At 36.7% G+C, this 16,242-nt stretch overlaps 1 protein-coding gene and 1 long non-coding RNA gene across 3 annotated transcripts in view; one reads left to right on the top strand and one right to left on the bottom strand.

Annotated features, from left to right (window-relative positions):
- LOC105555246 overlaps window positions 1-10,475 on the top strand; it is a 59,854-nt gene extending 49,379 nt beyond the window's left edge. The window contains exons 3-4 of the long non-coding RNA XR_001008442.1: window positions 9,840-9,947; window positions 10,145-10,475. This is a non-coding gene — a long non-coding RNA (uncharacterized LOC105555246). The remainder of the gene's footprint in view (window positions 1-9,839; window positions 9,948-10,144) is intronic.
- The window catches only part of ZNF451 (zinc finger protein 451), an 82,430-nt gene that overhangs the window by 47,187 nt on the left and 19,001 nt on the right, over window positions 1-16,242 (bottom strand). For both annotated transcript variants that reach the window (XM_012002067.1, XM_012002068.1), the window contains exon 5: window positions 562-687. In XM_012002067.1, coding sequence (XP_011857457.1) covers window positions 562-687 — 126 coding nt within the window. The remainder of the gene's footprint in view (window positions 1-561; window positions 688-16,242) is intronic.

Raw genomic sequence — 16,242 nt, 5'->3', positions numbered from 1 at the left:
AATTCTTTAAGTAATTTCATTTGGGGCCTTCTAAGGCAAGTCAAAGAAAAAATTTATATCATGCAAGATTCTAAAAATGGGCTTCATTTCCACACAGCAGTTCATCTACAAACCTGCTTCAAATTTCTTCCTTTCAGTAATGGATTTAATTTGGAAGGATAAGCTAAAATCTGAGAAAGCAGTCTGGTTCTATCCAGTAGAAAATAATCTTTCAACAGCTTATATCTATAAAAGCCCTGATAAACTCTTTTCACTCTTATGATAAAATAACCAGAAACTTGTTAACTGCTCATCTGCTTTGAGAAATTCATTATTTTTAATTCTCAAAAATGAAGTCCACTCAGTTAATTCTATTTTTCTTCTTTTCCTATATACAGATAAGAATCCAACAAACTAAAAATAAATGTAAAAAGCTATTATCAATTACTACGAAATGTATGAGCAATCTAGGGTACATGCTGAGCTTTGATTAAATCATTTTTTTATTAAAGGTTTCTCTTTACAACCTTTATTATAAATAATTTTTAATTATATAAAATACTGATTAAAATAGCCACATACTCTGAATGCTCTATTCTTCTCTTCTTTCTGCTGTTTCTCCACTTCAACATGGCGGGCTAAACGAGCCAGAGTTAAAGCAACTTTATCCTTCTGATGATCAATATGGTCTTTACGTTTAACATTCTCCTATAATAGAAAAATAATTTTCATTCCTTTTAATTAACAAAATTAGCATTTGGATAACATACATCCATTCATCAAACAGCTGCTATACTAAAGAACCATTTACTTGAGTTATACTTGTAAGAACCTATTTTGTGTATTGTATGTTTTATGTAGTATTTTGTAGGTCTGTCAAGTATCCACCAGCATCTTTCGTTTTCAAGAAGTTAGACAAATGAGCTACTAGGACATTTATCATCTTTATTCACTTAAAAGCTGAAGAATAAACTCTTCTTAGATCTGTCAGAGAGGTGGGGTCATCAGGCAAAGCGCCAACCCCTAAAATTGGAAAGAGAGAGGCAAATAAACAACATCAACTTACTAAAGGGGAAACCTTCTAGCAGGAACCTCCATAGGAAACTAAACTCTAATGGATGCTTAGCGTGAACAAGCCTGAGAGTTAAAAATTCCTGGGGAGCCAGCCATAGAGGGGCCCTCACATATGATCCTATATTAATAGATGCAGAAAAAGCATTTAACAAAATCCAGCACCCACTCATGATAAAAACTCTCAGCAAAGAAAGAAGGGAACTTTCTTCAATTTGTAAAGATCATCTACAAAAAACCTACAGCTAACACCACCATTTAATGATGAGAAACAGTAAGTCTTCACACTAAGATAAGGAACAAGGCAAGGATATCCCCTCTTGCCACTCACAACATTGTACTAAAAGTCCTAGCCATTTAATGAAGTAAGATGAGAAAAAGAAATAAAAGGTATACAGATTGCAAAGGAAGAAATAAAACTTTTAGTTTGCATCCATGTAGAAAATCCAAAATAATTAACAGAATCATTCCTGGAACTAATAAGCAATTATAGCAAGGTTGCAGGATACAAGGTTAATACACAAGTCAATTGATTTCATATATATCAGCAATGAACAAGTGGAATTTGAAATTAAAAAATCACCACTTACATTAGTATTCCCTCCAGATGAAATACTTAGGTATCATATAACAAAATGTGTACATCTGTATGAAGAAAACTATAAAACTCTGATGAAAGAACTCAAAAAACTTTTTTTTTTCACTTTTATTTCACATTCAAGGATACATTTGAGAGTTTGTTACAAGGGTATACTGCATGGTGCCGAACTTTGGGCTTCTACTGATTCCATCACCCACAGAATGAACATAATGTCCAACAGGAAGTTTTTCAGCCCTTGTCCCCCTACCCTCTCTCTCTCCTTTTGGAGTTTTGTTCCCAATTTACTCTCCATGTGAACCCAAAATTTAGCTCCCACTTATAAATGACAACATGTGATACTTGTTTTTCCGTTTCTGCATTAGTTTGCTTAGGGTAGCAGCTTCCAGCTGCATCCATGTTGCTGCACCTGTGCAGAATGATTTCACTCTTTATTATGGCTGTGTAGTATTCCTCAGTGTACATATACCACATTTTCTTTATCCATTCTACTGATGATGGGCACACAGGTAGATTCCATGTCTTTGCTATTGTGAATAGTGTTGCTATGAACATATGAGTACACGTGTCTTTTTGGTGAAATGATTTCTTATTTATTTTTGAAACAGGGTCTCATTTCATCACTCAGACTGGAGTGCTGTGACACAATCACAACTCACGGCAGCCCTGACCTGCCAGACTCAAGCAATCCTCCTGTCTCAGCCTCCTGAGTAGCTGGACTACAGGTGCACACCACCACACCTGGGTAACTTATTTGTAGAGATGGAGGCTTGTTATGTTGCTCAAGCTGGTCTCAAATTCCTAGGCTCAAGTGATCTTCCCACCTCAGCCTCCCAAAATGCTGGGATTACAGGTGTGAGCCACTATGCCCAGCATTTTCCTTTGGATATACACCCAGTAATGGGATTGCTGGGTGGAATCATAGTTCTATTTTTAGTTTTTGAGAAATCTCTGAACTGCTTTCCATAGGAGATGAACTAAGTTGCATGTCCACCAACAGTGTATGTTTCCTTTTCTCTACAACCTTGCCAATATTTTACTTTTTGACTTTTTAGAAATAGCCATTTTGACTGCTGTGAGATGGTATCTGATAGTGATTTTGATTTGCATCTCTCTGATTAGTGATGTTGAACATTTTTTCATGTTTGTTGACTGCTTGTATGTTGTCTTTTGAGAAGTGTCTGTTCATGGCCTTTGCCCACTTTTCAATGGAATTGGTTTTTTTCCTTGTTGATTCATTTAAGTCCTTATAGATTCTGGATATTAGTCCTTTGTCAGGTGCATACTTTGCAAATATTATCTCCCATTCTGTAGGTTGTCTGTTAGTTCTGTTGATAGTTTCTTTTGCTGTGCAGAAGCTCTTTCGTTAAATTAAGTCCCATTTTTCTATTTTTGATTTTGTTCTGTTTGCTTTTGGGGTCTTCATCATAAATTCTTTGCCTAAGCCAATGTCTAGAAGAGTATTTCCTAGGTTTTCTTCTAGAATTTTTATAGTTTCAGGTCTTACATTTAAGTCTTTAATCCACCGAGTTAATTTTTATATATGGTGAGAGGTCCAATTTTACACTTCTGCATATGGTTAGCCAGTTTTCCCAGCATCATTTATTGAATAGAGTATCCTTTCTTGATTATTTTTGTCGACTTTGTTGAAGATGAGTTGGTGAGTTGGTTGTGCCTGTGCTGCTTTATTCCTGGGTTCCCTAATTTATTCCATTGGTCTGTGTGCCTATTTTTATAATAGTAACATACTGGTTTGGTTACTGTAGCCTTGTAGTATAATTAGACATTAGGTAATGTGATGTCTCTGGCTTTGTTCTTTTTGCTTAGGAATGCCTTGACTATTCAGGCTTTTTGGTTACATATACATTTTGGAATTTTTTTTCTACTTCTGTGAAAAATGACATTGGTAGTTTGATAAGAACAGTGTTAAATCTATAGAAAGCTTTGGACGGAATGGCCATTTTAATGATATTGAGTCTTCCCACCCATGAGCATGGAATGTTTTTCCATTTGCTTGTCATTTATGATTTCTTTCAGCAGTGTTTTGTAGTTTTCCTCATAGAGATCTTTCACACCTTGGTTAGGTGTATTCCTAGGTATTCAATATTTTGTGTGGCTATTGTAAGTGGGGCTGTATTCTCCATTTGGTTTTCAGTTTAACTGTTATTGGTATAAGAGGTGACACTGACTTTTGTAGTTGATTTTGTATCAAAGAACCTCTCAAGAAGTGGAGAGTTATTTCATGTTCATGGATAGGAGACTCACTATTGTCAAGATGTCAGTTCTCCTAACTTGATCTTTGATCTATATATTCAATGTAATCACAGTCAAAATCCTAACAGATTATTTTGTGTATAATGACAAACTCATTCTGAAGTGTATATGGAAAGGCAAAAAACTCCTATTGGCCAACTCAGTATTGAAGGAGAACAAAGTCATACGCCCGACACTTCAAAACTTATTATAAAGCTACAGTAATCAAGACTGTGTGGTACTGTCAAAAGAAGGGACAAACAGACCAATGAAACATAACAAAGAGTCCAGAAATAGACTCACATAAATAAAGTCAACTGATCTATGACAGAGGAGCAAAAACAATACAATGAAGAAAAGACAGTCTTTCTAACAAATAGTGTTTGAACAAGCAGACATCCACATGCAAAAAAAATGAATCTAGACCCTGACCTTACACCCTTCACAAAAATTAACATAAAATGAATCACAGGACAAAATACAAGATATAAAACTATAAAACTCCTAAAAGATAACATAGGAGAAAATCTAAATGACCTTGTGCATGACAATGACTTTTTAGATACAGGAGCAAAAGCATGGTCCTTGAAAAAAATAATTGATAAGCTGCACTTCATTAGAACTTAAAACTTCTCTGCAAAAGACAATGTCAAAAAATGAGAACACAAGCCACAGACTGGGAGAATATGTGCAAAAGACACATCTGATGAAGGACTGTAATCCAGTATATACAAAGAACTCTTAAAACTAAACAATAAGAAAATGAAGAAAATGAACAGCCTGCCTTAAAAATGGGGAAATACCTAAACAGACACCTCATCAAAGGAGATATACAGATGAAAAATTAAGCATATGAAAAGATCAACATCATATGTCATTAGGGAAGCATAGATTAAAACAACAAGACACCAATATACACCTATTAGAATGGCCACATCTAAAACACTGACAACATCAAATGTTAGCAAGGATGTGGAGCAAGAGCCAACTCTCATTTCATTGCTGGTGGGAATGCAAAATGGTAAACACACTTTGAAAAACAGTTTGGCAGTTTCTTACAAAACTAAACATATTGGGCTTCTTGGTAGTTACTCAGATGAACTGAAAACTTACGTCCACACGAGAACCTGCACACAGCTGTTTACAGCAACTTTATCATAAGTGCCAAAACTTGGAAGTAACCAAGATGTCCTTCAATCCGTGAATGGATAAACTTTGGTATATTCAGACAATAGAACATTATTCAATGCTAAAAAGAATTGAGCTATCAAGCTGTGAAAAGACATGGAGGAACCTTAAAAGCACCTTATTACTAAGTGAAAGAAGCCAATTTGAAAAGGCTACATACTGCACGGCCACATATCACAATCTGGAAAAGGCAAAATTACGGTAACTGTAGTAAGATTAGTGATTGACAGGGGATAGTCAAGGAGGAGGGATAAACTGGCAGGGCACAGAAGATGATACTACAATGACAGATACATGTCAGTATACATTTGTCAAAACCTAGAGAATATACACCACCAAGTGTGAACCCTAATGTAAACTATGAACCCTAATGTAAACCAAGGTCATATTAACATACAGACAAAGTGGACAACTTATAAACTACTGTTTACCTACCACAGGAAAAAAGACAGTAATGACAATTCTCCTCCTACAAAGTTGAAAGAAGGGCTAACATTCATAAATAGAAAGTATATCTTATGCCTAAATTTTTCTGGAGACTAGAAGCACATAATGTGTTAATGGAGGTTCACAGATTGAAACAAATGTATCCTGTGATTTCCAATGAGGATAGTGGAAGTTTCACATGGAGGGGTGGGAGGGGAGGAGGTAAGTGGACACTGTCTGACTGTACTTTCTGCTCAATTTTACAGTGAACCTAAAACTGTTCTTTTAAAAAAGTTTATTTTAAGAAAAGAAAAATAATAGATCTTCCCTGGCTTTTTTTTTCTTTTGAGATGGAGTCTCACTCTGTCACCCAGGCTGGAGTACAGTAGTGCGATCTCAGCTCACTGCAACTTCTGCCTCCCAGGTTCAAGTGATTCTCCTGCCTCAGCCTCCGAGTAGCTGGGATTACAGGCACGTGTCACCATCCACCTAATTTTTGTATTTTTAGTAGAGATGGGGTTTCTCCATGTTGGCCATTGGCCAGGCTGATCTCAAACTCCTGACCTAAGGTGATCTGCCTGCCTTGGCCTCCCAAAGTGCTGGGATTACAGGCATGAGCCATCACGCCTGGCCTTCCCTGGCTTCTTCTACCAGAATAATTAGTTACAAACAAAATACCACTCTTTGGGCAAATCAGTCACCTATGTACAACTCAATTTTTATCTAAAGTGGGATAGTGATGCACTAGCCAAGTCAAACAGCAGGTATGACTTCTAGAAGTAGACAGAAGTTATACTGAAGTAAGCAGATATAAAAAGGCCAAATTGGTATTTTCAGTATGAGGGTATACCTTTGCAGTAGGGACTGTTTATAGGACCACTTTAGGTAGAAGTAACCCCGGCTCACTTTCTGACCACTTGGGACAGCGTACAGCCTTGCACCCAGGTAGCAGGTGACATTCTACTAACTTCAAAATATCCTTTTACAAGTTACAAGGCAATGCAGGTCCTCAGAAATGGCAGTCACAGGAAGTTATTTTTCTTAACTTTGATCCCTCAGTACAGGCAAATCTGTCTTATAAGCAAATTAGTGGTCGAGCATAATAGCTCACACTTGTAATCCCAGCACTTTGGGAGCTGAGGCAGGAGGTTCACTTGAGCACAGGAGTTGGAGACCAGTGTAGCTAAGAGTACATGGCCTCGTCTCTACAAAAAAAATTAAAAACTTAGCTGGGCATGGTGGCATGTGCCTATAGTCTCAGCTACTCAGGAGGCTGAGGCAGGAGGACTGCTTGAGCCCAGGAGATCGAGGCTCCAATGAGCTATGATCCAGCCTGGGTGACAACAAAGCGAGACTCTGTCTTCTAAAAAAAGGGGAAAAAAGGGCAAATTAAATTTACTCCTTGCAAAAACTACAAAATGTAGGTACTACCTTGAGAAGGAAATTTAGTATAGATCACAAATATAAATTTTAATTTAAAGATGTTAGTAAAATTAAAACATAGGTATAGAGTGTGTTAACTTTCTTGAGATAATACTTTCTAGGTTTTAAACTTTAGCAAAAGTCATGCTTGACCTGGTAAACCAAGGTCACATTAACATACAGGCAAACTGGACAAGGTATAAATTACTGTTTACCTACCCCCCCCCCCAAAAAAAAAGACAGTAATGACAATTCTCCTCCTATAAGGTTGAGAGAAGGACTGACATTCCTAAATAGAAAGTATATCTTATGCCTAAAAAAAAAAAAATCTGGAGACTACAAGCTGCAGAAAATTTATCAAGATATTTCAAGTTGCTACCCTTACACCAAACAAAATATTTCCTACTCAAACATTAAGTCACTTATGCAGCCATGTGGGTGTGAGGATAGGAAATCAAGGGATTTTTTGGTCTCTCTGAAACTCCTGTGTCACAACAACGTGAATATTCTAGGGACAGGAAGAGGGTCATGTTTTAGATAAATTTAGATAATCCTAACTCAGGAAGAACTATCCTTGAACTGATGTTTCCACTATCATTTTACTTTGTTCTAGGCCATAATAAAACCATTTTAAGTTACTTTTGAAGTTACAGTCATTCAGGAAAGCTTTACATAATATTTATTCTTCTTAATGTTTACTTTAAAGCATACTTAATGATTCTGATGCAATACTTTTCATTGACTTTTGCATATACTCTTGATGCAAAGGTCAATGAAAATTAAATATAGAAACACAGCAATTATATATCCAGTAGGAAAAAATTTCAGTAATCCACTAGTCATGTAAGTATGTTCTTAAAACTTTACTCCCTTCGAATTATACTCACGTGCTATCAAAACATACAACACCAGGAAGAGAAGTTGTTTAGCCATTTAAACATTCATTTAGAGCTCTTCAACTTCACTCTAAAATTAATCACTAGCTTAACATCACCTTTTAGAGGTTTTAAAACCTGTTGGCATTGTCATTATTTACTATAATTGTTTTTCTTATATTTAGCTATTAGTAGCCTACATATTTTATTTAATGACAAGTTGAGCTTCCCTAATCCAAAAATCTGGAAAAAAAATGCTCTAAAATCCAAAACTTTTTGAGTGCCCGTCTGAAGCCCAAAAGAAACATTCCTTGGAGCATTTCAGACTTCAGATTTTCACATCAGGGATGCTCAACCAAAAGCTATAATGCAAATATTCCAAAATCCAAAAATATCTAAAATCCAAACACTTCTGGTTCCAAGCATTTCAGATAAAGGACACTCAATTTGTACATGGTTATGTCTCAATGAATTGCCTCTGTTATTCCCTACTAATTCTGCTGATGTTTCTTCTCTTTCACAACACTGAAGGGCTGAAAAGACCCACAAGCCCTAATGTTGAAAACAAAAGAATCTTAGAATTGACTCTGGGCTTTCTTCTTCCCACTGAGGAGAAAGTTTCTCTGATTTTTTTTTTTTTTTTTCCTTTAGCGATAAGGTCCTCTGGCGGGACTCAAACTCCTGGGCTCAAGCAATCCTCCCACCTCATCCTACAGAGTAGCTGGGCCTATAGGTACATGCAACCGTGCCAGGTTCTATTTTCTTCTTAAAAAGGAAGAAAAAAAGGAACTCTGGCTATCAATATTGAAAACATATTTAGGGGAAATCTGCTAGGGGTAGAGGAAAAGAAATGGTAATAGAGAAAGCAAGTGCTTCAACTAAAATCTGCCAATTTTGAAGCTAGCACTTTAAAACTGAGAAAATGGATGTATTAAAGAAAGATGTTTTAAACTGGGAAAAGATTAGGTAGATGAGGCAGACTCTATTAGTCATATGATTTCTTTTTTTTTTTTTTTTTTTTGAGACAGAGTCTCACTTTGTCACCCAGGCTAGAGTGCAGTGGTGTGATCTCGGCTCACTGCAACTTTTGCCTTCTGAATTCAAGCGATTCTCCTGCCTCAGTCTCCCGAGTACCTGGGACTACAAATGTGTCACCACGCCCAGCTAATTTTTGCATTTTAAGTAGAGATGGGGTTTCACCATGTTGGCCAGGCTGGTCTCAAACTCCTGACCTCTAGTGATCTGCCAGCCTCAGCCTTCCAAAGTGCTGGGATTACAGGCGTGAGCCACAGCACCCAGCCCATACAATATTTTTTCACTACAAATCTTGGGTATAGGGGTCAAGGTAGCTGGTTAAACGGGTCACTCAATTCTTAGCACTGCGAATTTCTACCATTCCCCTAATGCCACAACGCTGAAGTGTAATTTAATGTGAAACTGTAAAATTCCAGACTGCTTTCCTTAGGCTGGATTTGCCATCTCCCACAAAGCCTGTAACTTGAATTATCACTTAGGTCTTTGGAGCTTTTCTAAGAAAGATAAGGCTTTCAGACATAACCTGAATTCAATTCTCAAGCTAAAATTGAATTGGCTCGGATTCATAGCAAAAATCTTATTTTTTTTAAGTTTCATTTTGAGTATTAGCAGCTATAGGATCTTCAGGGTTATCCTCCTTGAAGTACTTCCTGTGGTCACCCTTCTTTAAAGACCTTAAAGACTAATGTCTTTAAATAAAATACATAATATTAAAGGGTCCATACTGACAGTTAATAAGCTATCAATGTTAGCCAATCGGTGTTGGGGAGAAGTATAGGAAAGCCTTAAGAAAAATATTGCGGAAATTGGGTGTCTTCTGTTTGCCAATACTTCAGATCAATCTCTGCATCAATTTTCTTCCAAACCCACAATTGCATAGAATTAAGGAGGATGTAAAGCCAGAAGAAGCTTAAAGGCAGATTCTGGTTCAGTTACTATGAAATTCTTACATTCTCAAATATACTTCTTTACATTTTTATCTAAAATTTTAGATAAAACATGCACAGAGCAAATTTCGATTGTATCTTATAAATGATAACCATATTCAGGATACTGGTTATACCTGAGGACACATCTCCATGAAAGTTAAGCATATACAGGTAAAGCAACACTTCTAAAGAACAATGTTTATCTTTTAATGTGTCCTGGTAGAGTTACAGCAAAAAGTCCAAGTCTAGAAATGACAACCTGACACAAAATCCCATAATCAATGAAATGATAATATTAAACTTACATTTCAACATATCTTCCCTATTAGTACTAATAGATCAACCAATTAATTTTTTTTTTCTGACAGGATCTCACTTTGTTACCCAGGCTAGAGGGTTACCATAGCTCACTGCAGCCTCAACCTCCTGGGCTCACTTAAGCAATCCTCTCACTTCGGCCTCCTGAGTAGCTGGGCCTACAGGCAGGTACCAGCACGCCCAGCAAGTTATTCTTATTTTTTGTGAAGACAGAGTCTTGCAGTATTGCCCAAGCTGGTCCTGGCCTCAAGCAATCCTCCCATCTAGGCCTCCCGAAGTGCGAGGACTACAGGCATGAGCCACTGTGCCAAGCAACACTTGTAGTTTTTAAGTGAAAATGATCCTGTAAATATATATATTAATAAAATCTAGAAGGCTATATAAATCAAAGTGTTAAATAGTGGTTATTTCTGTCTCGAGGTTTTTTTCTTTTTTTACATTTATCTTCTAATTATTCTGCAATCAGCATATGTAATAAAATTCTTAACAAATTTTAATTATTAATGAAGAAGACAAAAATGTTAAGGATCTCAGTCTTTTGTTTGGGAACATAATGGTCTTGCTTTAAATCACTAATTTTGCCTTATAAAAATATGTTTAATATGTATCCTAAACAAATATAGACAGAAATGCTGCATCTAGAAGGGACATAATCTGTTAGTAAATTGTATGTAACTTTTCTCAGATTTTTGTCCCTAGATGTGTAATATTGGGTTACATTATTTTCCAAACCCAACAGAAACACATTAATCAAGAATTAAGGAAAGTCAGTTTCAGCTCAACAAGCTTCATGGCTACTGGGAAAATACTTTTACACAAATTTCAAGGCAAACATCATTATCACTTAAAGCAAAAAACATTTAGCTAAAACACAAATTTGTATGTTTTTTTACATATATGGTTTTCCTAAAAGCATGTCTGACTCTGCATTTTAAAATGTATTTAAAATACTGATGAAAGTATACAGTCAAATTAAAAGCTGAAACTTAAAAATATATGCTTATTCAGCTCACTTAGACCTCACCTTTCTCTATTATTGTTTGGAATGTAAATATAGAAAGCAGGATTCTTAGTTTTTCCAGTCACGAAGATAAGTTCTCTCAGGTATGTTTAACAAATGTGCTCAAAAGGAAGCCAATTAAACACCAAAATAAATTTTTAGTACAAGCTAAATTTCTACTTAAGTAACTTCAGATGAATGTACATGACTTCATAACTTTCTCTTAAAATTCATCTACAAATGCTTCTTTCTTGAACAATTCACTCTTGATCCTGAAAATGTAGTATGGTTTAGGAAGCTAAATGCCAGACAGAACTGGCTCTAAACTGTTTTATAAAAAAATTTTTCTTAAAAGATCCATGAATACATTTTTTACAAATATTAAATTCAGGCAGATCTTTCACTTTATTCTTCACACATCACTCACCGAAAAGTTGAGCCTCTGAGTAACCTACTGTGGTAACTAGCTAAATCAGTTACTTTAAATGTTTGCAAATACCAACTCAAAGGGAATGCGGAATTAATGGAGTGATTTTGCTTTTGCGAAGCAATTTCTAGAACACAATAGTAAAAAGCAGGACTAGGTAAAGAAAATGTAGTACATGTACACAACGGACTACTATATAGCCAAAAAAAAAAAAAAGAATGACGTCATGTCCTCTGCAGGAACATGGATGGAGCTGGAGGGCTTAGTCAACTAACACAGGAACAGAAAACCAAATACTGCATGTTCTCACGTATAAGTGGGAGCTAAATAATGAGAACCAAAGGGCACAAATACGGGAACAGCAGACATTGGGCCTACATGAGGGAGGAGGGTGGGAGGGGGGAGAGCACCAGAAAAATAACAATCGGTTACCATGCTTGGTACCTGGGTGACAAAATAATCCTGTGTCCCAAACCCCCATGACACAAGTTTACCTATAAAACAAACCTGTAAATGTACCCTTGAACCTAAAATAAAGGCTTAAAAAGAAAGAAAGAAAAAAAACAACAACAAAAAGCAGGGCTTCACAGAAGAAATTATTTTACAATAGCTCACAGCATTGTACTACTTTGTGGCCTTTTAATGATAAATGACTTATATTTGTAAATCATTATTACTAATTTCTAAAAAGCACTTTAGTTCTTGATGAACCAAAAAGCTTCCATTTTACATTTTCTACAAAATTACTTTAATAGAAATATGAATACATTATGAATATGAAGTCACTAGACCTCTCTATGAAATGGAACAATTTTGCTCCATATACCACACAGGTTGACATAACCTAGGAAGAAAGTATTCTACAAGAACAGTTACTATCCAGAGAAGTGACCACAACAACCCAGTTTCCTATATGACTCATCATAGGCACCTTCTGGGTAATGAAAAAGCTAGTAATAGGAAAAGATGCAATTTGTAGGAGGGAGGAAGGTAAAGAATAAGGTGAGGGGATATCCACAAAACAATCCAAGGCAAGTTTATTTACAGTCATAATATCTTCCTGAACATCAGCTGGCACTGATTATCCAGAGGAGTTCCAACTGGAGAGTATTTCTTTCATCATCTCTATCTTATATGTAAGGGACTCCAAGTTCAAAGAAAGCTCAAAGAAACAACCAACTGCAAAAGAATTAACTTTGCACATCATCACCACAGTATCTGACTAGTGCATTTGGTTTGAATAGAAATCCTGCAATGAATGGATTACTTCATAGAAACCCAATTTCAAAGTCTGCTTATTATTGCCCATCCTAAAGCTTCAATCCATGGTTTGGTCTGAAGTTTGCACCACCCCCCAACAAAGTTCTGTTTACCAGAAGCCCCTGCCACTCAACTTATATAACTCAAACTGTATCCCAAATAACACTTTGAAAAGCAATGGTTTTTCTCAAGAATTTTATATGCAAATACAGATAAAGCAGAAGAGATAAACACAGCATAACAGTACAATATTTATTTACCATCTTACCATCTCCAGCAGCAAAGCTTTAGGACCAGGAAACTCTCTTTTTACAAAGCAATCTCCTTCCCACCCCCAATTAGTTGTTTACAAATACAAAGTACACAGGACATCTGCTTTGTATGAACAAATCTTAAAACATACATATAGATATACCCCATTCTGTAAAGCACTTTATTCAGTTAAGAAGGCTAGTCCCACCAAACCTATTAAAAAAGATTTTCCTATATTCTCTTTTGAGTAAACTGCCAACATCTCTCTCTACAAAAATCATTTTAGGAAAATGACTTCCATCCTCCTTCAGTACAGGACCAAAAAATAATAGTAACAATGCAACTTTGGAACTTAAGAGAATTTTAAAATATACAGCCAGGCGTGGTGGCTCACACCCATAATCCCAGCACTTTGGGAGGCCAAGGTGGGTGGATCACCTGAGGTCAGGAGTTCGAGACCAGCCTAGCCAACATGGTGAAATCTTATATCTACTAAAAATACAAAAATTAGTTGAGCATGGTGGCGGGCGCCTGCAATCCCAGCTACTCGGGAGGCTGAGGCAAGAGAATCGCTTGAACCTGGGAGGCAGAGGTTGCAGTGAGCCGAGATTGCACCACTAGCTCTAGCCTCGGCAACAGAGTGAGACTCAGTCTCAAAAAGAAAAAAAAAAAAACAAAACCACACAATAACTCTGAATATGATGTGTGACAAACCAAAAGGGAGTTACAGATTTTTAACCCCGCGTGCCACTGTTTCGCCTCTGGCATAGAAGGGAAAAAAAAAAAAAAAAAGATGAACTGTAAAGAAAATGAAAGTAAAAGTGGGAATGGGGCCTGGTACGGTGGCTCACGCCTGTAATCCCAGTACTTCGGGAGGCCAAAGTGGGCAGATCACTTGAGGTCCAGAGTTTGAGACCAGCCTGGCCAACGTGGCAAAACTCCATCTCTACAAAAAATACAAAAAATTAGCCAGGCATGGTGGCACGTGCCTGTAATCCTAGCTACTTGGGAGGCTGAGGCAGGAGAATCACTTGAACCTGGGAGGTGGAGGTTGCAGTAAACCAAGATGACCCCACTGTACTCCAGCTTGGGAGCCAGAGCAAGACTGTCTCAAAAACAAAAAAAGGAAAAGAAGGAAAAAAAAAAAGAAGCTAAAAGTGGCCAACAGCAAGGAAAAAAACTTAAACACGAAGTTGACAAAATGTGTTGGAGCTGCTGGAGATATTACTGTCACAAGGTCTACAACCCAATTTCCTATCTGAATCACCTAGAGAGGGTTCTGGTGATAGGAACCCACTTCCTCCTTCAATACAACACCTCCAAATGCCAATGAGGCAATATTTTTGTAAGTATCTTTATTTTCCCCAAGTCCACCTAGAAATCATCTGTAAGTCAAAACACAAGGAAATTAACCACTTTTAGCTACCCTGAGGACACCTTTCCACAGGTGACCCTGAAGTATGCAACCATTTAACTGTGAAGGGATACCACATTCCACTTCAGGGGCATTACCCTGTTCATCCTCAGAGTTGTTCTCTACCAGTGCCTCAGTTCTCTCCGATTGCTTGAGCTGCCCCAGAGCCAAAGGTGCACTGCTGAAAGCCCAGCTTGGGCTCAGTTCCGGGAAAGAATTGTTCTAGATGTACATAATGGACTACGGTACAAACCAACTCCTAGACAGACAACTCCTACAACCTTACAAGTGATGGCTACACAAACTTAGCACACTTTGAATATGTAGGAACCAGTATATATTCACGGATAATTTATCAACTTCTTTTAGTTTACTCTCCTCTTCTGTTTCCCCTAAAGACTATTTTTCATAATTCTGAAACCAGACACACTCCATTATGTTACCCACACTGTTGCACTCTCCTGCTCCTCCACCTGAATGCCTGGCTCCTGTTTCTCCACCAGGCCAACTAACTCTTGCCTAATTCTCCTCCAAAACTCAGCTCACACACTTGGTAAGAAAAGCTTTCCTCATCCCTCTATATGGCTTTTTTTGTTCCATCACCACAGGCATTCTTCCAAAAAGGACATCTGCTCTTATACTTTATTGGTATTTACTTCTCTTGAGAATATGCCATCTCTTATTAACCCTCAGTATTCTCAGACCTTTCTTAGCACCTGCCTGCACATAGCAGGTACTGAAAAAGATGTCTGACAAACTAAAAGACTGTTTTCAACACAGATATAAAATAACAAAATACCATCTATCAAAAATTGTATACACATACATACACACTCTAGCTCTTCATTCTACATTCTCTTATTATTTTCTTATTGTTTATTATGAGCATTTCTTAGCTTGTACTTGGGAAAAGAGACTTTTACTTTAAATATGTCTTCTAATGACTTAGTACACTGTTAGGCTTGTAAGATAGTCTTAAAAAATCATAAAAGGGGGAACATGATTACATGGCATGAAATGAATATTTACATGCTGTTAGATACATTTTAAAAGGTATGTATCTATAGTTAATACCACAGAACACCATATCCAACATGAATAGAAACAGCACAATTACTTAAAAAAGGAAATCTGTATCAGCTTTAGTGTTTTCAAAGTACTTTTGGATATTAACTCATTTGAGAGTAGGAAAACTGAGGCTCAGAAAATAAGTGACTTGCTAATACTGAGGGTCAAGGTCTTTGGAATTCAAATACCATGTGCTTTTTGCACCATTCCTTTTTCCTTCCATTAAGCCAATATCCTCAAAATGCTAGTTAAAAAAAAATTAAGTGTCTATATGAAACAAAATGAATGTAATAAACAACATAGAACAAAGAAAAAACACAAGCAATACGATTAACATAATCAGTGCTGAAAATGAATGGAAACAGAAACCAATGACTATGAATCAAGAATAATCTCAGTCCAGCACAGTGAAATCTCAATGGGAGAACTAAGAGGATAGGGTTCCTGATCTGACAAGTGAAATAATCAGGAATCAGTTAATATATGACATCAAATACTTTAGTGGAGTGACAGCAAAGCCATAAACAAAGTTCAGAAAAGAAAAAGATTTGTGTATGTGAAATGAGTTTGCCATAGAAGTAAAACTTGAATGGGGCTTTGAAAAACACATGGAGGCAGCCTAGTATAATGTTGAATTGAGACTGGAAAAAGTCTATATTTAAAGCTCAGTTCTACTACCTGAGCAAGTTGCTTAATGACTCTTAAGTTTCAGTTTTTCATCTGCAAA

Source organism: Mandrillus leucophaeus, unplaced genomic scaffold, assembly GCF_000951045.1.
Source record: "Mandrillus leucophaeus isolate KB7577 unplaced genomic scaffold, Mleu.le_1.0 Scaffold676, whole genome shotgun sequence".
In the NCBI taxonomy this organism is placed as follows: Eukaryota; Metazoa; Chordata; class Mammalia; order Primates; family Cercopithecidae; genus Mandrillus; species Mandrillus leucophaeus.
Note: the sequence above shows the minus strand (reverse complement) of the source record. Positions and strands in the feature narration are given on the sequence as shown.